The sequence below is a fragment of the Pan paniscus genome, chromosome 6 (assembly GCF_029289425.2).
Source record: "Pan paniscus chromosome 6, NHGRI_mPanPan1-v2.0_pri, whole genome shotgun sequence".
Lineage (NCBI taxonomy): Eukaryota > Metazoa > Chordata > Mammalia > Primates > Hominidae > Pan > Pan paniscus.
Genome location: NC_073255.2, coordinates 94,348,123 through 94,374,209, shown reverse-complemented (window position 1 = coordinate 94,374,209; position 26,087 = coordinate 94,348,123). Strand labels below are relative to the sequence as shown.

Sequence of the window (26,087 nt, the reverse complement as noted above, 5' to 3'; positions counted from 1 at the left end):
GAGACAGGGTTTCACCATGTTGCCCAGGCTGGTCTTGAACTCCTGACCTCAGGTGATCTGCCCCCCTTGGCCTTCCAAAGTGCTAGGATTACAGGCATGAGCCACTGCGCCTGGCCTGTTTCTGATGTTTTTCTGACCACATCCTGTGCTGAAGACTGGTCAATGTATTACAGAATTTGTTGCCCTGTCCCAGCCATCGTACAACACAAAACAGAATATTCTGGAAAAGAGGCCAGTAGTAGGCATTTCTGCACAGATGAACAAGCTGAAGGAAGCTGAAGGAAATTCGGGGTCAGAGAGTCCAAGCCCCAAGAGTGGGTCCTGCCTGTCCACATGCAGAGAAGGCCACGAGGCTTGGGCGTGAGACCACCAAGCTTGCGTATGGAGACCTGCAATGTGGAACGTTGTGTTTCAGAGTTGGATGCTTGTCATGGAACGCCCTGAGTCTCAGAACGCTGGTGCTTACATCCCCCAGGGAAAGGAGGGGAGCCTGCTGGGAGATGTGGGGAGGAGACGCGCTGGAGAGAAGGGGACCAGCTGAGGCTTGTCAGGGAAGCATTAGGGGCTGATGGTCTGGAGGCACCACAGTTCTTGGCAGGCAGGAGCCTGGAAGTGTGGCCACTCCCCCTGCTAGTGGAACAGGACTGTGTGAGCTTCTCATGTGGACTTGGGTGACAACCAGTCCTGGGTGACAACCAATCCTGACCAGCTTGTTTCCCATGGCTGCCAACTCAACAACAGACATGAGCCCTTCCTCCTCAGCAGAAATCGTGCCCATGAGCCAGCCCAGTTCCGAGTAGCAGACAAGACTGGACCAAGGACTGGCCAGGGCCATGGCTACAGTCCAGTGGCTGGCAAAGAGGTAAGACCTGTCTTTGGGCTTTTGGAGGCCTGTGCTTCAGGAGAGAGGCCAGTAGGAAGGGGCAGTGTGTGGTCTTTCTGCTCAGACGTGAAACCACCCACTTGGAAAATATCTAGGAGGCCAGGTGTGGTAGCTCACGCCTGTAATCCCAGAACTTTGGGAGGCTGAGTTGGGAAGACACCTTGAGGCTGGTAGTTCAAGAACAGCCTGGGCAACACAGTGAGACCCCTATCTCTGCAAAAAATATAAAAAATCAGCCAGATGTGGTGGTGCATGCCTGTAGTCCCAGCTACTTGGGAGGCTGAGGTGGGAGGATCATTTGAGCCTAGTAGTTTGAGGTTGCAGTGAGCCGTAACATGCCACTGCAATCCAGCCTGGGCGACAGAGCGAGACCTTCTCTCTCTCTCTCTCTTTTTTTTTTTGAGATGAAGTCTTGCTGTATCACTCAGGCTGGAGTGCAATGGCATGATCTTGGCTCACTGCAACCTCGACCTCCTGGGTTCAAGCAATTCTCCTGCCTCAGCCTCCCAAGTAACTGGGATTACAGGCATGTGCCACCATGCCTGGCTAATTTTTATATTTTTAGTAGAGACAGGGTTTCACCATGTTGGCCAGGCTGGTCTTGAACTTCTGGCCTCAAGTGATGGGCCCACCTTAGCCTCCCAAAGTGCTAGGATTACAGGTATGAGCCACTGCACCCGGCCGAGACCTTGTCTCTTAAAAAGAAAAATACTGAAGAGGTTCAGTCCCTCCCTGCACGAGGGTTGGAGAGACCAGAGATGGGGTGTGAATGTCTCCATTTTCCTACCCCTTGTGCTGCACACTTTGCAGGGAGAGGAGGACTGGGAATTAGGTAGTTCCCATGAGAGCCTGGGTTAGACGGGAGGGAAGAGACTCACCTGTTTGGAAGAGGTTGAGTTCACACTCCAGGTAGTCAAACATCTCCACTGTTAACTGGAAACTGGACCCAAGAGGAAAGAGAGCTTACACTCCACAGCCTGAGGCCGGTCTGTTACCTGTCCCCTCCCCCATGCTCTACGCTACTCCAGTCTCCAATGCTCACGTGCATGCGCAAACACACACACAACTCCAGCTCCAAGTCTTAGCCTCGTGGGTATTATGGCCATGCAGCCTGGTGAAGTCAACAGTGACAGCGACAGGTCGGGGGCGGTGGCTCACGCCTGTAATCCCAGCACTTTGGGAGGCCGAGGTGGGCGGATCACCTGAGGTCAGGAGTTCAAGACCAGCCTGGCCAATGTGGCGAAACCCCATCTCTACTAAAAATATAAAAATTAGCCGGGTGTGACGGCGCATGCCTGTAATCCCAGCTACTCGGGAGGCTGAGGCAGGAGAATCACTTGAACCTGGGAGGTGGAGGCTGCAGTAAGCCGAGATCAAGTCACTGCACTCCAGCCTGGGTAACAGGGCGAGACTGCCTCTCAAAAAACAAAAACAAAAACAGTGACAGTGACAGAGGGAGAGGATAGGTACCAGTGTTGGAGTCAGAGGGCAGAAAGCAAGACAGACAGGAAAGCTTTGGGGTGTGAAATAGCCAGGCAGGGGTTCTGGATGAGGCACCACCAATAAATAAGTAGCCCCAAGGCCAAGTCCCCCAGGGGCTTTGGTCCCCATCCCAGCCACGGCCTCCCCGCCATCAGGCCCTCCATGACCCTTATGAGAAGTGTCAGCATTCACAAAAGCTTTCTCCCTCCCTGGGCTCAGGGCAGGAGCCACTTACAAGTTGTTCACGTCACTTTCTCCAGCCTCGTCCAGCTGGCGGTCACTCATCTGCAGGTTGCCTGGGAACCTGGGATTCTGGAAGGGAGGCAGAGGAAGGGAGTCAGGGCAGAAGACATGAAGAGCCCTCTCTCAGCCGGGCGTGGTGGCACACGCCTGTGGTCCCAGCTACTTGGGAGGCCGAGGTGGGAGGATTGCTTGAGCCCGGGAGTTCAAGTTTACAGTTCAAGGCCACTGCACTCCAGCTTGGTTACAGAGTGAGACCCTACCTCAAAACAAACAAAAAAGAAAAAAAGAAAAACCGCTGGTATCATCAATCATTGCTCAGTATCTACAGCCAGCATGATCCTGTCATCTGTGTGGTTTGTCGCTGTGGCAAAGGGAAAAGGCCACAGAGATGAGTTGCCATTCCATCGTGGGGCATCTACATGTACAAGTGGATACTTTAGGCTCTAGGCCAGGTGCGGTGGCTCACACCTGTAATCCCAGCACTTTGGAGGCCAAGGCGGATGGATCACTTGGGGTCAGGAATTAGAGACGAGGCTGGCCAACATGGCAAAACCCTGTCTCAACTAAAAATGCAAAAATTAGCCGGGTGTGGTGGTGCACGCCTGTAGTCCCAGCTCCTTGGGAGGTTGAGGCAGAATTGCTTGACGCTGGGAGGCGGAGGTTGCAGTGAGCTGAGATCGCACCACTGCACTCCAGCCTGGGCAACAGAGTGAGACTCCGTCTCCCCCCCCCCCGCAAAAAAAAGAAAAAAAAATCCCCATTGCAGACTTTGCTCCTGGGTTCCATGGTGCCAAGGCCTCTGAGGCTTGACCTGGCACCTGGGACACAGTTTTCCTTTGCCCCAAGTCATACACGCTGAGATTACAACCTCTGACCTCAATTTCAGCACCTTCACCTCTACTCCATCCCCACTCCAGACTCTGCCATCACCTAAAACATCCCTGCCCAGACCTCCCCACACCAGCATCTCCCTCTCTGGCTGCATCACCCAGGCCTCTGCCCTTTCAGTCCTCTCCTGCCCTCAAGTCCACCCACTACTCACACTTCTGTCTCAGAGATGGCCAGTCCCCTCCTGCTCCCTCTCCTCCCCATCTCTCTGCCTGCCTTTGCTTCCTGGCTCAGTCTTGACATCATGACTGGTGGCCTGGCTCCACTTCCCCACACCCTGCCTGCCTTTCTACCACACTGCTTGGAAGACCTGCTGAGAGCCTGGGTCCTTGTCATCGGCTCTGCACCTAGGGCCGGCTGCCGACTGTCCCTGGAGACTCACAGCTGGTGTCACTATGCATTCACGCTCTCTGTCCTGAACGTCCGTCTCAGTCAGCTCGAGCAGTTATAACAAGATACCATGCACTGGGTGGCTTAACCCATAGAGAGTGCCTTTCAGTTCTCGAGGCCAGGGAGTTCAAAGTCAAGGTGTTGACAGATTCGGTGCCTGGTGAGGCGCTTCATCCTGGTTACGTTGCTTACATGGCAGAGGAGGGGGAAGCCAGCTCTCTCTTGTTTCTCTTTCTTTTTTTATTTTTTAGAGACGTGGCCTCACTGTTGCCCACGCTGGAGTGCAGTGGCATGATCATCACTCACTGCAGCCTTGAATTCCTGGGCTCAAGCGATCCTCCACCTCAGCCTCCTCAGTAGCTGGTACTACAGGCATACACCACCATGCGGGCTAATTTGTGTGTGTGTGTGTGTGTGTGTGTGTGTGTGTGTGTGTGTGTTTAGTAGAGATGGGGTTTCGCCACATTGGCCAGGCTGGTCTTGAACTCCTGACCTCAGGTGATCCGCCCGCCTTGGCCTCCCGAAGTGCTGGGATTACATGTGTGAGCCACCACGCCCAGCCAGAGAATGAATTTTTCTTTAATGTGTGCGGGATATTTTTGTTGTTGTTTTCGAGACGGAGTCTCACTCTGTTGCCCAGGCTGGAGTGCAATGGCATGATCTCAGCTCACTGCAACCTCAGCCCCTTGGGTTCAAGCGATTCTCCTGCCTCAGCCTCCTGAGTAGCTGGGATTAACAGGCACGCACCACCATGCCCGGCTAATTTTTTTGTATTTTTAGTGGAGATGGGGTTTCACCGTGTTGCCCAGGCTGGTCTTGAACTCCTGACCTCAGGTGATCCACCGGCCTCGGCCTCCCAGAGTGCTGGGATTACAAGCGTGAGCCACCGTGCCTGGCCAAAAAAAATTTTTTTTTAAGAGACAGGGTCTCACTGTGTTGCCCAGGCTGGTCTCACCTCAAGCCTTGGCCTCCCCAAATGCTCGGATTGCAGGTGTGAGCCACTCTGCCCAGCCTCCTTCCCCACTCTTGTATCACTAATTGCTAAAAACTGGAAAAGTCCTTTGCTCCTCCACACTTGGACAATACCAGCTTCCCCTTTTTCTCTGCTTTCTAAAACCAGGAAAAACAAGACAGCAGTGAGCTCGAGAGCCTCTGGAAGCAAAGCCAGCTGCATCCTCTTCCACCCCAGGTCTCCAAGCCCACGTGACCATTCCCTTCTGCCCTTCCATGCTATTAAAAGCTAGGGGACTGGCTATTGGCACCAGCTGCTTCTGATGCCGCTGAACTCTGCTGTCTTCCTATACACAAGGCAAAGGGACCCCTTTGGCCTCTATCACCCCCGCAGCCCCACTGCCCCAGCTCCCATCCCAGTCCTCTTCCTCCTTAACCTTCTTCCCAGTCTTGCTTTCTCTACACCCTCCTTTCTTTCCTTTTCCACCTAAAATCCTACCCTAGGCCCTTCCTCCTCCCATTTTCCATTTAACACTTTTTTTTTTTTTTTGAGACAGAGTCTTGCTCTGTCACCCAGGCTGGAGTGCAGTGGCGCCATCTTGGCTCACTGCAACCTCGGCCTCCTGGGTTCAAGCCATTCTCAAGCCTCAGCCTCCTGAGTAGCTGGGATTACAGGTGTGTGTCACCACACCCAGCTAATTTTTGTGTTTTTAGTAGAGACGGGGGTTTCACTATGTTGGTCAGGCTGGTCTCCAACTCCTGGCCTCAAGTGATCCTCCTGCCTTGGCCTTCCATTGTGTGGAGATTAGAGGTGTGAGCCACCACATCCAGCTCAATTTAACGCTTTCAATCTCTACTCCCAAAACGTCTTTTTTTTTTTTTTTTTTTTGAGATTGAGTCTTGCTCTGTCGCCCAGTCTGGAGTGCAGAGGCAGCATCTCGGCTCGCTGCAACCTCCGCCTCCCAGGTTCAAGCGATTCTCCTGCCTCAGCCTCCCGAGTAGCTGGGACTACAGACGTGAGCTAATTTCTTTTTGTATTTTTAGTAGAGACGGAGTTTTGCCATGATGGCCAGGCTGGTCTTGAACTCCAGACCTCAGACGATCCGCCCGCCTTGGCCTCCCAAAATGCTGGGATGACAGGCGTGAGCCACTGCGCCCAACCCCAAAACATCTTAAATCCAGTTCTCACCTTTCCCCGCCTCCTCATGACACCTTTACCAGAGCCCGGTCCTCCCTCCAATCACACGCTACAAGCCCCCTCCCCTCCACACTCTCAGCCTCTCCCTCCTGCTTCTTCACCTTGCAATCCAGCCCAAGGGCAGCCCGACTCCCCGCCTCAGCCTCTGACACCCTGGCCTGGCCCAGCCTCAGTTCTGGCTTACGTTGCCTCCTATGTGCCCACCCCTCTGCCTGATCCCCGTTGTCTCCCACAGTTGCCAGACCCCTGTACACCCCGCAGCTGCTCGCCTCCCCCACCTCACACTATCCATTGTGTCACCTTCTTCTCTCTTTTTTCTGTGAAACAGGGCCTCACTCTGTTGCCCAGGTGGGAGGGCAGTGATGCGATCATAGCTCACTGCATCCTTGACTTCCCAGGCTCAAGGTATCCTCCCACCTCAGCCTCCCGAGTAGCTGGGACTACAGTTGCACACTACCACGCCCGGCTAATTTTTAAATTTTTTTGTAGAGACAGGATCTTGCTATGGCCCAGGCTGGTCTCAAACTCCTGGTCTTAAGCCATCCTCCAGCCTCGACCTCCCATAATGCTCAGATTACAGGCATGAGCCACTGTGCCCAGCCAGGAATTGTTTTTATTAACAGTAAAATCAATGCTTCCGTAACATTTTCATAAGGCAATATAGTGCCTAGGGTTACTCTTTCTTCTTTTTGTTTTTTTTTGAGACAGAGTCTCATTTTGTCTCCCAGGCTGGAGTGCAGTGGCATGGTTTTGGCTCACGGCAACCTCTGCCTCCTGGTCTCAGGTTCAAGCGATTCTCCTGCCTCAGCCTCCCGAGTAGCTGGGACTACAGGCATGCATCACCACCATGGGTAATTTTTGTAATTTTAGTAGAGACGGGGTTTTGCCATGTTGTCCAGGCCAGTCTTGAACCCCTGACCTCGGGTGATCCATCCGCCTGGGCCTCCGAAAGAGCTAGGATTATAGGTGTGAGCCACCGTGCCTGGCCAGGTTTCTTTCTAGCTGCAAAATGGGGAACAAAGGGTGCAGAAGACACGGGCCAAAATCCCAGCCTTCGTCACACCCCGTGGGCCTGGCGGTGGCTTTCCTCTCTCACAGCTCGGGTACATGACGTGCACACTTCCTCAGAAGCCTGGGCTGTCTATTACCTGAAAGAGCTGACAAATGAGCCCAGGGAGGGGCTGAAGGGATGGAGCAGGGGAGGCGGCGGTGGCGGCAGAACTGTCCGCAGAGACTCACTTTGGTGTGGTACTCCATCTTGGTTCTTAGCAGTTTCAGGTAGATGCTGCACAGCTGGCCATACCCCTCGCTCAGGTGGCCCTTTTAGGAAGAGGAGGGGAAACAGAGTCAACAACAAGAACATAACAGTCGAGAGATCTGCAGCCAGGAATTCTCTGGTAAAGAATCTATCTTCTTTTTTTCCTCCCCTTTATTTTATTTATTTAGAGATGGGGTCTAGCTCTGTTGCCCAGGCTGGAGTGCAGTGGCATGATCTCGGCTCACTGCAGCCTCCACCTCCTGGGTTCAAGTGATTCTCCTGCCTCAGCCTCCTGAGTAGCTGGGATTACAGGCACGCACCACCACGCCTGGTCAATTTTTGTATTTTTACTAGAGATATGGTTTCACCATGTTGCCCAGGCTGGTCTCAAACTCCTGGCCTTGAGTGATCCACCTGCTTTGGCCTCCCAAAAGGCTAGGATTACACTACAGGTGTGAGCCACCACGCCCAGCTAATTTTTGTAGTTTTTAGTAGAGATGGGGTTTCACCATACTGGCCAGACTAGTCTTGAACTTCTGATCTCAGGTGATCTGCCCGCCTCTGCCTCCCAAAGTGCTGGGATTACAGGCGTGAGCCACCGCACCCAGCCATCTACCTTTATTCTTAAATGTAAAATAGAATCAATCTATTTTTCTTGCTTAATATGCTGCAATTTTATTCAACTTCTTCAACTTTCTTTCATTATTTTTAGTGACTGACCAGTATTATTGTAATTTATTGAACTGACTCAATAAATTCAAATGAGCTGAAGCCAATTCAAACCAGTTGAAATTTTTGCTATCATAAACCATTTCAATGAACATTCCTTATAGCACAATCTTTTGTACAAACATAAGGACTGCTTTTGATAAATTCTGGACAAAGCTTCCTACTTAAGAATGTTGAGTCTGGCCAGGTGCAGTGGCTCATGCCTGTAATCCCAGCACTTTGGGAGGCCGAGGAGGGAGGATTGCTTGAGCTCAGGAATTTGAGACCAGCCTGGCCAACATGGTGAAACCCCATCTCTACAAACAATTAAAAAATTAGCTGGGCATGGTGGTGTGCACCTGTGGTCTCAGCTATTCAGGAGGCTGAAGTGGGAGGATCACTTGAGCCCAGGAAGTTGAGGCTGCAGTGAGCTGTGATCATGTCACCATACTTGAGCCCAGGAAGTTGAGGCTGCAGTGAGCTGTGATCATGTCACCATACCTCCAGCCTTGGTGACAGAGCAAGAAACTGTCTCAAAACACCACCACCACCACCAACACACACACAAAAGACTGCCTCCTTGGTATAGGAGAAGTAAAGATAAATAATAAAGTAACAAACGCTTGTACTCCTGCACTGAGGAAGTCCTCCCTAAGGACTATGAAGAATTCTACCGCCTCAAATCACCGCTGTGATTGGGGAAGGAAAATCTGCCCTAAACTCACAAAACCTTAAGCTGAGAATTTAATTTCGAGTGATCTCAATCGAAGCAAATGCCAATTCTCTCTGGAGGAACCTGCCTTCATTACAGACTTCAAAGAATTCTCCACAGATACAATTCCAAGGAAGATGAGCAGCTTAGGGTAGAAAATAACCGAACATAAAGAAAACTACACAGCATGGGCAAAATGCACCAAAAGGGACGGAGGACAGAAACAAATCTCTAAAGACTTTAGATAATAGAATTACAAAATATATATGAGATGACTTTGGTTCATATATCTAAAGAAATAAGAGACTGTTTCAAAATACATGCAGGGCATAATAAATTGTAAAGGAGGAGAAGCAGGGCCAGACACAGTGGCTCCTCCTGCCTGTAATCCCAGTGCTTTGGGAGGCTGAGGTGGCAGATCGCTTAAGCCCAGGAGTTCGAGACCACCCTTGGCAACATGGCGAAAACCTGCATCTACAAAAATTAGCTGGGTTTGGTGGTGCACACCTGTTTTCCCAGCTACTTGGGAGGCTGAGGTGGAAGAATCACCTGAGCTCAGGAGGTTGAGACTGCAATAAGCCATGATCGCGCCACTGCACTCCAGCCTGGGTGACAGAGTGAGACCCTGTCTCAAACAGCAACAACAACCACCTCCCCCCGCAAAAAACAAGCAGATTTGAAAAAAAATAAATAAATAGAACTTCAAGAAATGAAAACTGTACTAATTGGGCCAGGTGTGGTGGCTCATGCCTGTAATCCTAGCAATTTGAGAGGCTGAGGCATTGGATCACCTGAGGTTAGGCGTTCGAAACCAGCCTAGCCAACATGGTGAAACCCCATCTCTACTAAACATACAAAATTAGCTGGGCGTGGTGGTACATGCCTGTAATCCCAGCTACTTGGGAGGCTGAGACAGGAGAATCACTTGAACCTGGGAGGTGGAGGTTGCATGAGCAGAGATCGTGCCATTGCCCTCCAGCCTGGGCAACAAGAGCAAAACTCTGTCTTAAAGAAAAAAAAAAAAAGAAGAAGAAGAAGAAAAGAAAAGAAAACTGTACTAAATGAAATTGAAAACCTTATGGAGAAGCTTAATAACACATTAGACCCAACTGGAGAGGAGGCAAACTGAAGGCTAGAGTTGATAAAAATTATACAGAATACAGCAAAGACAAATAGGTAGAAAAAACTGAAAGAGTGGTTTAGAGACATGAGGGGTAGGATGAGAAAGTCTGACACAGGTCTAGCCAAAATCTGAGAAGGGGCTGGGCGCGATGGCTGATGCCTGTAATCCCAACACTTTGGGAGGCCGAGGAGGGAAGATCACTTGAGGTCAGGAGTTCGAGACCAGCCTGGCCAACATGGCAAAACCGTGTCTCCACTAAAATATAAAAATTAGCTGGGTGTGGTGGTAGGCACTGTAATTCTAGCTACTCGGGAGGCTGAGGCAGGAGAATCGCTTCAACCTGGGTGGCGGAGGTTGCAGTGAGCTGAGATTATGCCAGTGTACTCTGGCCCAGGCAACAGAACAAGACTCTGTCTCCAAAAAAAAAAAAAAAAAAAAAAAAGACATTCTTTTTTTTTGTTTTTTTTTTTGTTTTTTTTTTGAGACGAAGTCTCTCTCTGTCACCTAGGCTGGAGTGCAGTGGTGCGATCTCGGCTCACTGTGAACTCCGCCTCCCGGGTTCACGCCGTTCTCCTGCCTCAGCCTCCTGAGTAGCTGGGACTACAGGCACCCACCACCACGCCCCGCTAATTTTCTGTATTTTTTTAGTAGAGACGGGGGTTTCACCGTGTTAGCCAGGATGGTCTCGATCTCCTGACCTCGTGATCCGCCCGCCTCGGCCTCCCAAAGTGCTGGGATTACAGGCATGAGCCACTGCACCTGGCCAAAAATGACATCCTTAAACAAGCAAACACAGTGTCAGCCACCAGTAGGCTCTCAATTATGGAAGTTAGAAAGGAAATAATTCAGGCAGAAAGAAAGTGATCTCAGATGAAAGGTCTATGGAGAGCACAGAATAAAACAAGGAAAATAAAACAATAACTTACAGAATTTAAAGATAAACATAACCAAAACCAAAATACATGGTTATGCTAACAGATAAATTGAGGGACTGAATGGAACTAAAATATTCTCAAGTCTTTGTGTTATACAGGAAACAAAGATACGAAAGGTAGACCTAGATAAAACAAGCAAGCATTTTGTAATTATTAGAGAACATGCCAAAAACAAAAAAAGTAGATTTGTTTTTTAACCTCCCAAATAGTAATGAGGAAAAAACAGAATGAGAAAAAAATACCCAGCCAATCCAAAAGAAGGCAAGGAATGAGAGAAATAGAAGTAGAACAGATGGGACAAATAGAAAACATAGAATAAAATGGGAGACATAATTCTAAACATACCATGTAGCATAATAAATGTAAATAGACTAAATGCCCAGTTAAAAGACAAAGACTACCATCCTGGATAAAAAAACAACAACCACAAACCACACAAAATCCAACCAAATGTTATTTGTAAGTGTTATTTCTAAAACATAAAAATATAGGAATGCTTAAAGTAAAAAGATGGAGAAATATATACCAGGCAAATTCTAACAAAAAGGAAAAAGACCTAAGCTTTACATGTTACAGGGAACGTTTTCTAGCACACAGTTGGGAAACCTGGGGACAACTCTCAACTTTGTTCTGGTACCTAATTTTGTGACTTTAGGACAAGTTGCTTCCCTTTCTGGGCCTGTGTTTCCTCACCTATGATAGGTAGATAGGACTACATAGTTGCCAACATTTTATAGGTGCAGACAGATACAGGTAAGACTGTGCAAAAAGGCTAAAGTAGTAGTTCTCAACTGGTAGAGGCAAAAGAACATATCAGAATCAACCAGGGAGATTTTTTTTTTTTTTTTGAGACAGAGTCTCACTCTGTCACCCAGGCTGGAGTGCAGTGGCCCAATCGTGGCTCACCACAACCTTCGCCTCCTAGGTTCAAGTGATTCTCCTGCCTCAGCCTCCTGAGTAGCTGGGATTACAGGCACACGCCACCACACCCAGCTAATTTTTGTATTTTTAATAGAGCCCGGGTTTCACCATGTTGGCCAGGTTGGTCTCAAACTCCTGGCCTCAGGTGATCTGCCTGCCTCGGCCTCCCAAAGTGCTAGGATTACAGGCGTGAGCCACTGCGCCTGGCCAAGAGAGATTCTTCAAAATGCAGATTACCCCTCTCCATATACACACCCACGGACATCAGAATCTGGGGTGATTGTGGTGTGTGTACAGAAATGCTCTTTTCCATTGACTGTGATATTGCCACCTACCTCCCCCCTCATCCTAAAGCACTGATAATCTCTAAACAGGAAAGAAAAAGCTCTGGCATTAAGAATTGGGTATGCTAATTCTAATTCTCAATGCACTATGACTCCAACGGGACCAGTGGAAGGAGAAGAGAAGTAAGAACTGTGGGCTGGGCACAGTGGCTCATGTGTGTGATCCCAGCACTTTGGGAGGCTGAGGTGGGAGGATCACTTGAGGCCAGGAGTTCAAGACCAGCCTGGGCAGCATAGCAAGACCCTGTCTCTACCAAAAAAAAAAAAAAAAAAAAGCAGGAAACATGGCCATGTAGCTACTGCTGAGGGATCCCAACCTTGGACAGCTTTGTGACATGAGTTTATGAGTTTTCATTGGCAGGAGAAGCTCCCAGGCCCTGGAACTTTCCTGAAGCGTCCAGAGACCCCAGGCAAGACTACGGATATCATGGTACTCTTTGGGGGCATCCTTAGTCCGTCTCTGGCACCCATGGGAGAAATCCTCAACAAGCTGAAGGAGATGAATTTATTTCACCCTCCAGTCCTTGCTCTGTGGCCTCTGAGGAAGGAAAGGAGAAGCAGGTGGCTCCTGAGTACATCTCCAAACTCACCCACATCCTGCTCATGTCACTCAATTCATTTCTGTATCTCAGAGAGTCCTTCAGGACCTGCAGGGGCAAAAGAACAGCCTGTGAGAGAATGGAGAAGGAAAGAAAGACAAAGGGAAGGAGGATGGAGAGAGGCGGAGGTGAACCTAGGGCAGGGGGACAGGCTGATGGGAGGGAGACTCACCCAACTCTAATGGGGAACCCAAAGGCCAGGAGAAGGGGGCAGTGTGGGAGAGGACAGCAGCCTCTGTGGCCCAGGCAGTCACTTTCCCCACAAGGATCCCTGGCTCCCTGCCACCCCACAGCCCCAGGAACTCACGTTCGGGTGTCCATCTCGGAGGAGTTTGTGGAACACATGGCAGAACTTCCAGCAGAGCACTGCATTGCTAGACAGAGGCAGGCGGTTGACAACAGACCAGAAGGTCTGTGCCCCTTTCTCATGGTGGGTGCCCAGTATGCACGGTGAGGGGGGGTTATGGAAAACAACGGATGGGCTCTGCCAGTCACTGCAGGGGACTGAGCCTGCACCCAGCCACTGCAGGGGACTGAGCCTGCACCCAGCCATCACAGGGGACAGAGGCTGCATCCAGCCACTGCAGGGGACCAAGCCTGCACACAGCCACTGCAGGGGACCGAGCAGTAGTGCAAGTCGTGGTTGGCAGTGCCTTGGAGGGAGCGCCGCTCAGAGCTAAGACACCATAGAACTGTACATTCCTTCTGGGAGTTTTAGGGCAGATGGGAATACTTATTTTAATAAAATCCACTGGAGTAGACAATTTCCCGAGATGTAAGCATCTTGAGAGAGAGGTGTGTCTTTTTCTAATTTGCACAAATACCCTGTAGGCCACGGTGGTATTGGGTTGTCCTTTCTATGAGAATGCTGAGTTGATGATGTGTCCTTCGGGAATAACTACAGCTATTTGTTGTGGTGGTTGAGATAGGGTCTTACTCTGTCACCCAGACTGGAGTGCAGTGGTGTGATCATAGCTCACTGTAACCTCGAACTCCTGGGCTCAGGCAATCCTCCTACCTCAGCCTCCCAAGTAGCTGGGGCTATAGGCATGCACCACTGTGCCCGGCTAATTTTTAAATTTTTGGTAGAGATGAGATCTTGTTATGTTGCCCAGGCTGGTCTCAAGCTCCTGGCCTCAAGTGGTCCTCCCCTCTTGGCCTTGCAAAGTGCTGGGGTTACAGGCATGAACCACTGTGTCTGGCCTTATGACACCTAACTTTTAAACAACATTTGAGGGCTTCCTCAGGTTCTTTCTTATGCATTATTAAAAGTAAGGGTGTGCAAGCCAGGTGCAGAGACTCACGCCTATAATCCCAGCACTTTGGGGGGCCGAGGTGGGTGGATCACCTGAGCTCAGGAGTTTAAGATCAGCCTGACCAACACGGCGAAACTCCATCTCTACTAAAAATACAAAATTAGCTGGGCGTGGTGGTGGGCGCCTGTAATCCCAGCTTCTCAGGAGGCTGAGGCAAGAGAATTGCTTGAATCCGGGAGGTGGAGGTTGCAGTGAGCCAGGATCACACCACTGCACTCCAGCCTGGGTGACAGAGCAAGACTCCATCTCAAAAAAAAAAAAAAAAAAAAGAGTGAGGGTGTGCTTCTGCTCCTCGTCAAGGACCTTGGTCCCTGCAGGGAGTCCTGCACCTTGACCCCTTGGCTCCTCCTCCAGGCAGCATCTCCCAGCCCCTTTCCATTTAGCCAGCCTTGTGCTTGCCTTGACAGCAGCAATCTTTGTTTAAAATGCCCTTTCTGTAAACCTCAACACCCCACTTCTTCCGTAAACCCACCTGGCCCTGTTCAGGGGCACCTTCAATCTCTCCACACCTTAAATTCCCCATATATGGAATCCTGGAACCGCTTCTCCCCAGGCCTAATTCCAAACACACCCACTCCCTGCAGATAGTCATCGGTTTGCATGTAATAAATGTCCATCAGGGTGGAGCATGGTGGCTCACACCTCCAATCCCAGCACTTTGGGAGGCTGAGGCGGGCGGATCACCTGAGGTCAGAGTTCGAGATCAGCCTGACCAATGTGGTGAAACCCCATCTCTACTAAAAATACAAAATTAGCCCAGTGTGGTGGCGCATGCCTGTAATCCCAGCTACTCGGGAGGCTGAGGCAGGAGAATTGCTTGAACCCGGGAGGCAAAGATTGCAGTGAGCCGAGATCGTGCCATTGCACTCCAGCCTGGGCAACGAGCAAAACTCCGCCTCAACAACAACAGCAACAACAAAAGCCCTTTCCATAAACCTGAACACCCGACTTCTTCCATAAACCTGCCTGGCCCTGTTCAGGGTCACCTTCAATCTCTCCACACCTTGAATTCCCCATATATGGGATCCTGGAACCACTTCTCCCCAGGCCTAATTCCAAACACACCCACCCTCTGCAGATAGTTGTCAGTTTGCATGTAGTAAATGTCCATCAGGGTTGGGCGTGGTGGCTCACGGCTGTAATCACAGGACTCTGGGAGGCCGAGGTGGGCAGATCATGAGGTCAGGAGATCAAGACCAGCCTGGCCAACATGGTGAAACCCCGTCTCTACTAAAAGTACAAAAATTAGCCGAGCATGGTGGTGCATGCCTGTAATCCCACCTACTCGGGAGGCTGAGGCAGGAGAATCGCTTGAACCTGGGAGATGGAGGTTGCAGTGAGCCAAGATTGCACCACTGCACTCCAGCCTGGGCGACAGAGCGAGACTCCATCTCAAAAATAAACAAATGTCCCTCTGGCCTCACATGATTTTAAGTTCGGCTATTCCAGATCTCTGTCATTAGTGAGCTCTTTTTGGAGTGAGGAGAGAATTTCCACTTTTGTAATTGTGTGCTTCAACAAGATTCACAGACCCAGTAACTGGGCACTGTCAGTTGTTAGGAAAACTCTGTGCCCGGAACTTTAGGCTTTACTCAGCAAGGCTCAGGTCGCAAGTGCACTGTCATTTAGGGCAGAAGGACTCATCTCAGGTAGGAAACTAAATGACTCACCCAGAGCACATGTTATTTTGCTTCTGAACTGGAAGATACCATAAAGCTCCTTTCCTCGATGACATCTTCATTTAGAGAGGGGTGGGCTTAAACAGATGTTTGGGTCTGGAAGCTAAAATCAGCTTTTGGTGTAGGAGTCTTTCTTTCTTTCTTTCTTTCTTCCTTCCTTCCTTCCTTTTCTTTCTTTTTCTCTCTTTCTTTCTCTCCCTTCCTTCCTTCCTTCCTTCCCTCCCTCTCTCTCTCGTTCGTTCTTTCTTTCTATTTTTTTTTTTAGACAGGGTCTCACTCTGTCGCCCAGGCTGGAGTGCAGTGGCACAATCTTGGCTCACTGCAACCTCCACCTCCCAGGTTCAAGTGATTCTCGTGCCTCAGCCTCCCAAGTAGCTGGGATCACAGGCACCCGCCACCATGCCCAGCTAATTTTTGTTTTTTTAGTAGAGACGGGGTTTCACCGTGATGCTCAGGCTGGTCTCGAACTCCTGGCCTCAAGAGATCCACCCACCTTGGCCTCCCAAAGTTCTGGGATTACAGGTGTGAGCCACTGCACCTGGCCTTGGTGTAGGAGCGATTTCTGAAATAATTTTTGGTTCCACTTAAAGCACAGCCCCTGCAGACTGCAAGGAAGCCGTGAGGAGAGACCAGCAACCCCCAGCCTCCCCGCACTCCTTCTCCCAGCGGACAGTGCTTACTTTTCCTGAGAGCAGCCTCCTATACCGAAGCTGAGTGCAGAGCTAGCTGGGGACCCTGGCTTTATTTTATTAAATTTAAATTAATTTTGTTAATTTGTTTTTTAGAGACAGGGTCTCCTTCTGTTGCCCAGTCGGGAGTGCATTGATGCAATCATAGCTCACTGCAGCCTCCAACTTCTGGGCTTAAGTGATCCTCCCTGCTCAGCCTCCCAAGTAGCTGGGACTACAGGCATGCACCAAGACACTTAGCTAATTTTTTATTTTTTGTAGAGATGGGTCTCACTATGTTGCCCAGGCTGGTCTTGAATTCCTGGGCTATGTGATCCTCCTGCCTGGGCCTCCCAAAGTGCTGGGATTACAGGTGCGAACCACCACACCCGGCTCAGGCACCCTGACTTTGAAATGCGCAAGGAGACCTTTCTGGCATTCTTTCACATATAAGCATTTTTATGCCCCAAGTATGTGTCAAAGCCTGTAAAATCCATTCAGGGAGAAAAAAAAGAAAATAAGAAAAATAAGACTCAGTCCCCAGCCCTCCAGGAGTGAATACCAAGGTGGCGGGCCAACCTGTTCACCATTTAGGCATCTGTGATAAATGTGTAAGCAGCATTTCTGAAGTCAGACTTCCTAATGCTTATTCAGTTTGTATCTAAGGCAGCTGATAAAAGACCTGATAATAGATAAATGTGCTGGGCATGGTGGCTCACGCCTGTAATTGCAGCACTTTGGGAGGCCCAGCGGGAGGACTGCTTGAGCCTAGCTAGGAGTTCAAGACCAGCCTGGGCCACAGTGAGATCCCATCTCTATAAAAAATTAGCCAGGCATGATGGCATGTGCCTATAGTCCCAGCTACTCAGGAGGCTGAGGTGGGAGGATCACTTGAGCCTAAAAGTTGGAGGCTACAGTGAGCCTCCAACTGATTGTGTCACTGCACTCCAGCCTGGGTGACAGTGCATGACCCTGCCTCAAAAAAAAACAAAAGCTTTGGGATATCTTTAATTAGGCATTTCAAACCCTACTGTATGGAGTTGATTTTTCAACATTTATTCACCATTTAGAAATTATGAATCAGAGACTCATAGAATGTTAGGGCTGGACTGTTAAAATCTTTGAAATCTTTTTCTTTTTGAAATGGAGTTTTGCTCTTGTTGCCCAGGCTGGAGTACAGTGGCGCGATCTTGAATCTCTGCCTCCCAGGTTCAAGTGATTCTCCTGCCACAGCCTCCCAAGTAGCTGGGATTACAGGTACCCGCCACCACACCTGGCTAATTTTTGTTTTTTCAGTAGGATGGGGTTTTACCATGTTGGCCAGGCTGGTCTCGAACTCCTGACCTCAGGTCATCCACCCGCCTCCACCTTCCAAAGTGCTGGGATTATAGGCATGAGCCACCACACCTGGCCTCAAATCTTCTTTGTCCAACCTTTGATTGAACAGAAAGTGACCTAAGACTCATGGAGGCCCCACTCAAGGTCCCAGAGTGAGCCCGAGAGTTCCAGTGGCAGAATGTCAGAATCTCCTTGCAGGGCCCCTTCCCTCCTCCCAGGGAGCCTCCCGGCAGCATGTGACCTGACCCTGCCACTGCAGGCCTGGCCTCTCTGCACCCATGTCTTGTCCTGAACAGCACACTGCCTGATGATAACTGTCTCTCCCTTACTCATATCTTTTATCAGATTGATCACAAATTATTCGTAGGTAAGGGTCAGGGCTGAGTCATTTCCTCTGAGAAAATCCACTGGGCCATTTAAAATAAAGGCTTTTCTTGGTTTGCTTTGAATCATCGCAAGGGTACCAAACATGATGCAGGAAACCAAGGGGCCTGTGTCTTTCTGGGGAAAAAAAGAGCAAGATCTAGCTAGGCTCGCACAGGGCTGGACTTCTGGGTTACCCCAGAGAGGTTCTGCAGCCGCCATCCTAATTCCAGCCAAAGCATCTTCCCACTAAAGGCAAGCTGCTTTCCCTCTAGCAAACAGCAGTTCATATATCACACTAAGCAATGCTGGGCTTCTCTGGCTATCTAACCTGGAGGGTCGCCTCTAGGGGTTGAGGCTAGAAGGCTTCGGGACAAGCTGCTCTGGCTTGCCTGGCTGTGACACAGTAACCAAGAGCCCAGGTGAGGAGAAGCTTCCCACTGCAGACAGAAGTCCAGCCTCTGAGGCTGGGTGCGGCCTCCGAAGTTGGGCGCGGTGGCTCATGCCTGTAATTCCAGCACTTTGGGAGGCCAAGGCAGGAGGATTGCTTGAGCTCAGGAGTTTGAAACCAGCCTGAGCAACATGGCAAAACCCCGTCTCTACTAAAAATACAAAAATTAGCCAGGGGTAGTGATACACACCTGTGGTCCCAGCTACTTGGGAGGTTGAGGCAGGTGGATCTCTTGAGCCTGGAAGGCGGAGGTTGCGGTGAGCTGAGATCATGCCACTGCACTCCAGCCTAGACGACAGAGCAAGACTCTGTCTCAAAAAAAAAAAAAAAAAAAAAAAAAGTCCCAACTCTGCTTGCCCGGAACTCCACCTTGCTCTGGCCCAGCACACAGAGAGTTAAAAGCTTAGCCACCCCCCTGGCAGACTCTCTCCTTCAGCCTTTGGGGATTAAGCGCTCCAGTTCCTGGATTCTGCAACTCAAAGGCAGATTCCTAGGGATTCATCAGCCAGCATGGTCCTGCACCTCTCTACAAAGCCACAGGCTGCTCCTGGGTGTGGTGGGCTTACAGAGGGCTTTCAAGTCACCCATTCCCTAATCCACTTCAAGGCTCTTGTCTTCTTCCCCCTGGCATAGGTTGAACCTGTTCACGAAGGTAGAGAGCCCCTGCCTCAGTTTAAGGCCAACCAACCTCTGAAGCTAAGACTTTCTTTTTTTTGGCCAGGCATGGTGGCTCATGCCTGTGATCTCAGCACTTTAGGAGGCTGAGGCCAGGCGTTCAAGGCCAGCCTGGCCAACATGGCAAAACCCCGGTCCTACTAAAATTACAAAAATTAGCTGGGTGTGGTGGCACACGCCTGTCATCCCAGCTACTTGGGAGGCTGAGGCACAAGAATCGCTTGAATCCAGGAGGCAGAGGTTACAGTGAGCCGAGAACATGCCACTGCCCTCCAGCCTGGGCAACAGAGTGGGACTCTGTCTCAAAAAAGAAAAAAAAAAAACTCTCTTTTTCTTTTTTTTTTTGCTTTCATGCTCAGAAAAGGAGATAACTATTGATTATGCAACCCCCAGGGGAGTGGTCCCTGTGTTCCTGTAAAGGCAAAGAAAGGACCTGGAGGGCTTTGAATATAGGTGAAGATCCCTCCTGACCCCCAGGAGGTCTCTCAAAGGCAAGTAACTTTTTTTTTTTTTTTTGAGACGGAGTCTCGCTCTGTCGCCCAGGCTGGAGTGCAGTGGCGCGATCTCGGCTCACTGCAAGCTCCGCCTCCCGGGTTCACGCCATTCTCCTGCCTCAGCCTCCCGAGTAGCTGGGACTACAGGCGCCCGCTACCATGCCCGTCTAATTTTTTGTATTTTTAGTAGAGACGGGATTTCACCGTGTTAGCCAGGATGGTCTCGATCTCCTGACCTCGTGATCCGCCCGCCTCGGCCTCCCAAAGTGCTGGGATTACAGGCGTGAGCCACCGCGCCCGGCCGGAAAGTAACTTTCAAGTGACTATGAGGTTCTACAAAGCTTGAGTCGGCCAGCTGCACTGGCTCTCCCCTATAATTCCAGCACTTTGGGGTTACAGAGGAGGGAGGATTGCTTGAGGCCAGCTTGGGCAATGAGCAATACCCCATCTCTAAAAATCATAAAATAAATTAGCCAGGCATAGTGGTGCACACCTGTAGTCCCAACTACTCGGGAGGCTGAGACGAGAGGATTGCGTGAACCCAGGAGTTTGAGGCTGCAGTGAGCTATGATCACGCCATTGCACTCCAGCCTGGGCAACACGGCAAGACCCCTTTTGGAAAAAGAAAAAAAGGAGTGCTTAAATCCTTAAGGAAAGGAGCAGGATCTTTGGCAAGTTGAAAGGCCTGGGCTCCACAGCCTCTTTGGTGTCTGCCGCCCTGAAGGTCTGTGGTCTCTGCAGCCAGCCCTCTCTGAGAAGCTGCCGTCATCAGAAGCTGCAGGGACCTGGCCTGTGCAGGGTTGCCCCTTCCTGGAGCTGAGCAAGGCAGCCTGGCCCTGACCTCAGTCTCCATGAGCTGACCTCCCTCAGGGTCGGTCTTCCAAGCAACATCCAAAAGGATATTTCTGGCGTGTTTTTCCTTTACAGCCACTTCCTGCGTATTAATGGCCTTATTGATGCTGACAGTCTGAAAAACAAGAAGGGGGGAGGGAAAGGAGGATGAGATGAATAAGCCTCTGAGAGTGGCTGAGACCCTCCCAGATGCCCGCCCCTTTCTCCTCCTCCAGCCAACCTCCCCCAGCCCCATGGGTGGTCGGTTCCTCTGCAGGTGCCCAGCTGGGGGCAGAGGTGGGCAGTGCTCCCAGGAGCCAGCTGGCTGGGCCGTCCTGAGGGAGTGGGCACCACTGCCTGGCATTGGCTGTGCCCAGCTGCTGCTCCCGCCTGCCACTCACTCCCTTGGCACAACAACATGGCAATTAAAGCCCGCACAAAGAGATGCTTTTCATCCCCCAGGGAAACATTATTTCTCCCAGAGCAGGAGGAAGAGGCGCAGAGATCAGGGAGCAACGGTGGCCCAAGAGCATCCAGCTGCCCCTCTCTCCCCTCCAAACCTTCCACAGAGCCTTCTCCGGCTGGCCAGCACCGGCGGTGGTCACTAAGTCTTTGTTTTCCCACACTCTTGGGCATTTTCCAACTTCTAAGCAAATTCCCTTGTACTTTCTTAATGACATCAAGAGACATTAAACATTCCCTCTCAATCGTTTTTAAAATCGTTAACTTTTTTTTTTTTTTTTTGAGGAGTCTCGCTCTGTCACCCAGGCTGGAGTGCAGTGGCCCGATCTTGGCTCACTGCAACCTCTGCCTCCCGGGTTCAAGCGATCCTCCCGCCTCAGCCTCCCGAGTAGCTGGGCCTACAGGCACCCGCCATCAAACCCGGCTAATTTTTGTATTTTTAGTAGAGACGCGGTTTCACCATGTTGGTTGGCCAGGCTGGTCTCGAGATCCTGACCTCAGGTGATCCGCGCGCCCCAAAGTTCTGGGATTACAGGCCTTGTTTTTTTCTCTTTTGAGCGGAGTCTTACTCTGTCGCCCAGGCTAGAGTGCAGTGGTGTGATCGTGGCTCACTGCAACCCCTGCCTCCTGTGTCAAAGCAATTCTCCTGCCTCAGCCTCCCGAGTAGCTGGGATTACAGGTGTGCACTACCATGCCCAACTAATTTTTGTATTTTTAGTACAGACGGGGTTTCGCCATGTTGGCCAGGCTGGTCTCGAACTTCTGACCTCAAATGATCCTCCCACCTCTGCCTCCCAAAGTGCTGAGATTACAGGCGTGAGCCACTGTGCCCAGCCAAATCATAACTCTTTTTAATTTTGCAAAGTGCATATACATAGGAGTACCATTTGCACAAACACAGAAAAGGGATTATATCATGTAGGCTGTTTTCTTAGGTACAGATTTTCTCCTTTTTCTGTTTTGATGTCATTCTATCCCTATAACCCATGTTAAAAACCTGTTATGTATCACATACATACACCCACACATACACATAAATACCTACATACTGAAGAGGTTAATTTTGCCATTGTTCTACAAAAATTAGATTGTCATATATAGACTTCTCTACATCTTGGTTTTCTTGAATGTATCTCCTGGAAAATTCTGCAAAGGGGCTGAAAAAACTCTAGTTTTTATTATTATTATTATTATTATTATTATTATTATTATTATTATTTTTCGTCCTGAGACAGGGTCTTTTTCTGTCCCCTAAGCTGATGTGCAGTGGCACAATCATGGCTCACCACAGCCTCCAACTCCTGGGCTCTAGTGATTCTCCTGCCTCAGCCTCCTGAGTAGCTGGGATTACTGGCGAATGACACCATGCTCAGTTATTTTCATTTTTGGTAGAGACGGGGTCTCACTATATTGCCCAGGCTGGTCTCAAACTCCTGGCTTCAAGTGATCCTCCCACCTCAGCCTCCCAAAACACTGGGATTACAGGCATGAGCCACTGTCCCCAGCCAGGAATTACCTTTAAAATTTTAGGTGTGATAAATATGTTGTGGTTAATTTTTAAAGAGTTTTTTTTTTTTTTAAACAGGTTCATTCTGAAATATTTACTGGCAAGATGATACAATGTCTAAGATTTACTTCAAATAATCTGGAGAATAAAAAGTCTGGTGGTTGATGGTATAGACCCACGGATCAGCAAACTACAGTTACAAGCCACAACCAGACCAGACTAACACCTGGTTTTGAAAATAAAGCTTATGGCCGGGCACAGTGGCTCATGCCTGTAATCCCAGCACTTTGGGAGGCCAAGGTGGGTGGATCACCTGAGGTCAGGAGTTTGAGACCAGCCTGGCCAACATGGTGAAATCCCATCTCTACTAAAAATACAAAAATTAGCTGGGCGTGGTGATGGGCGCCTGTAATCCCAGCTACTTGCTACTCGGGAGGCTGAGGCAGGAGAATTGCTTGAACCTGGGAGGCGGAGGTTGCAGTGAGCCGAGATTCCACAATTGCACTCCAGCCTGGCTGAGAGAGCTCTCAGCGACAACAACAAAACTCTCAACAACAATAAAAAAAAAAAGAAAAAAAAAGAAAGAAAGAAAGAAAGAAAAGAAATCTTATTAGAATTCACCCACTCTCATGCATTTACGTATTCATTTAATATCAGCTGAGGCTGCTTCTGCATTACAAAGGCAGAGTTGAATGGTTGCGATGGAGACCATGAGGCCTGCAAAGCCTAAAATATTTACTAACTGGCTCTTTGCAGAAAATGCTGACCCCTTGTCCATAGAATATATGTTTGGCCACAAGTTCCTTGTTGATGCTGGGGCTATACCAGGGTTTCTTGGACTAGTCTTCATATTTGTATACGTTTGAACTTTTCTATAATGAAAGGCTAAAAAAAAAAACTTTGACCCAGTAATCTCACTCCTAGGAATCTATCCTTTGGAAATAAAAACTTTTTTTTTTTTTTTTCTGTTTAGACAGAGTCTCACTCTGTTGCCCAGGCTGGAGTGCAGTGGCATGATCTCAGCTCACTGCAAACTCCGCCTCCTAGGTTCAAGCGATTCTCCTGCCTCAGCCTCCCGAGTAGCTGGGACTACAGGCGTATGCCACCATGCCTGGCTAATTTTTATATTTTTAGTAGAGACAGGGTTTCGCTATGTTGACCATCCTGGTCTCGAACTCCTGACCTCAAGTGATCCACCCGCCTCGGCCTCACAAAGTGCTGGGATTACAGGCGTGAGCCACAGCATCTGGCCAGCTTTTTTTTTTTTTTTTTTTTTCCAAAAGAGATAGGGTTTCGCTGTCTTGCTATGTTGCCCAGGCTGGCGGGACTTGAACACCTGGATTCCAGTGATCCTCCTACCTCAGCCTCTCAAGTAGCTGGGACTATAGCTGCACACTGCCACATCCAGCTGCTGTTTTTCTAAATTCTCAGATATGTTCTTTTTTTTTTTTTTTTTTTTTGAGACGGAGTCTCGCTCTGTCACCAGGCTGGAGTGCAGTGGCGTGACCTCGGCTCACTGCAACCTCTGCCTCCTGAGTTCAAGCGATTCTCCCACCTCAGCCTCCCGAGTAGCTGGGACTACAGGCGCCTGCCACCACGCCCAGCTAATGAATATGTTCTTAAATTCATATCTCCTTATATATTTTCTTCTCCTGACCAGACTTGATTTTTAAACAGTATAACCTCTGTTGTAAGTTGAATTGTATACCCCCGCCCCACAAAAATATATAATCACGCCCAACCCCCCCCACCCCGTACCTATGAATATGATCTTATTTACAAATAGGGCATTTGCAGATGTAATTAGTTAAGATGAGGTCACACTGGAGTAGGGTCATATTATGGGATGTAATATGACTGGTGATCCTCGAAGAAGATGTAGGGATCCAGAGACACACAGGGAGGATGCTGCATGAAATGAGACAGAGATGAGTGATGAGTCTACAAGCCAAGGAATGCCAAGGACAGCCAGCGGCCACGAGAAGCTAGAAAGAATCCTTCCCGGCCGGGCGCAGTGACTCACACCTGTCATCCCAGCACTTTGAGAGGCAGAGGCGGGAGGATCACCTGAGGTCAGGAGTTCAAGACCAGCCTGGCCAACACAGCGAAACCGTGTCTCTACTAAAAAATACAAAAATTAGCTGGGTGTGGTGGCGTGTGCCTGTAGTCCTAGCTATTAGGGAGGTTGAGGCAGGTGGATTGCTTAAGCCCAGGAGGTTGAGAGTGCAGTAGGCAGTAATCACGCCACTGCACTCCAGCCTGGGTGACAGAGCGAGACGCTCAAAAAAAAAAAAAAAAATGGAGCCTTTCCTAGAGCTTTCAGAGACAGTATTGCCCTACCTTGCAAGATGGTGAGAGAATGCAGCCACCCAATTAGTGGGAATTTGTTGACAGCCCCAGGAAACTAATTACAGGGTCCTTTCCCCATCAGATGGGGTCCTCTGGGAGGACAAGAATGACATGCGATGCTTCCCCTGCAGCACATGATTTGGGGCTCTCCTGAGCACAGTTGTTGGCTCTGCAGGGTGAGCGTAAGAGCAGTCAGGAAGGAATCTCTGGCCAGCACTTTGGGAAGCTGAGGTGGGAGGATCGCTTAAGGCCAGGATTTTGAGATCAGCCTGGACAACATGGTGAAACCCTGTCTCTACAAAAAATACAAAAATTAGCCAGGTGTGGTGGTGCACAACTGTAGTCCCAGCTACTAGGGAGGTTGAGGTGGGAGGATCGCTTAAGCCCAGCAGGCAGAGGTTGCAGTGAGCCGTGATCACCCCCACTGCATTCCAGCCTGGGCAACAGAGCAAAAACCCTGTCTCAAAAAAAAGGAAAAAAAAAAAGATGCAAGTAAGAAGTGAAAAGTTCATTCCCCTAAACCTCTCCATGAAGCAGTACTTCTCTCCTATGGAGACGCAGTGCTTACAGCTTCCTCTTAGCACGTCCTTCCCTGGACCTTAGTCCTCAGTGACAGAACTGTCCCGAGCACTGTCTTCCCTGTACATTTCCTCAAGTGCATTACAGCCGTTTAAACTATGTTCTTCCCCTGGCACCATAGGCCAGGGGCACCATGACATAGGCTGGGGCACCATGACAATGGCAAAATTCTGGCTGCAGACAGACCCCTGGGCAAAGTCTCCATACTTCCGGAGCCCATCAAGGTTGTCTGCAGTCAGAAAGGACTTACAAGGCATATAAACACATAGAAGGACAAGAAACCCAAATCTGTAAGATGCTGACCTGGACATGGTTAAGTTCCAGGGGGTTTGGGAAGGCCTGTAAGGAATATGGGCCGTGAGGAAGAGGACCACACCAGGTAGTTGGAAATGCTAGAAATGGGGCTGGATGCGGTGGCTCATGCCTGTAATCCCAGTACCTTAGGAGACTCAGGTGGGAAGATCACTTCAGGACAGGAGTTCAAGACCAGCCTGGGCAACATAGTGAGACCTCATCCCTACAAAAAAATTAGCTGGGTATGGTGGCATGCGCCTGTATTCCCAGCTACTCTGGAGACTGAGGTGGGAGGATTACTTGAGCGATCCAGGCATTGGAGGCTGCAGTGAGCTGAGATTGCATCACTATGCTCGTCTGAATGACAGAGCAAGAACTTGTCTTAGAAAAGAAGGAAGAAGGAAGGAAGGAAGCGAGGGAGGGAGGAAGGGAGGAAGGGAGGGAGG

At 49.8% G+C, this 26,087-nt stretch overlaps 1 protein-coding gene across 10 annotated transcripts in view; it reads right to left on the bottom strand.

Moving 5' to 3' along the window:
- Positions 1 to 26,087, bottom strand: part of HIP1 (huntingtin interacting protein 1) — a 205,049-nt gene that overhangs the window by 46,251 nt on the left and 132,711 nt on the right. For 9 of the 10 annotated variants that reach the window (XM_055114567.2, XM_055114569.2, XM_057302890.1 and 6 more), the window contains exons 2-7: positions 20,523 to 20,586; positions 12,943 to 13,085; positions 12,627 to 12,683; positions 7,275 to 7,355; positions 2,601 to 2,677; positions 1,762 to 1,823 (exon numbers count right to left, since the gene is read on the bottom strand). In XM_055114567.2, the coding sequence (XP_054970542.1) occupies positions 1,762 to 1,823; positions 2,601 to 2,677; positions 7,275 to 7,355; positions 12,627 to 12,683; positions 12,943 to 13,085; positions 20,523 to 20,586 (484 nt within the window). Of the gene's footprint in view, positions 1 to 1,761; positions 1,824 to 2,600; positions 2,678 to 7,274; positions 7,356 to 12,626; positions 12,684 to 12,942; positions 13,086 to 20,522; positions 20,587 to 26,087 lie in introns of those variants that run through there. The other variant, XM_063605930.1, reaches the window with a different exon arrangement.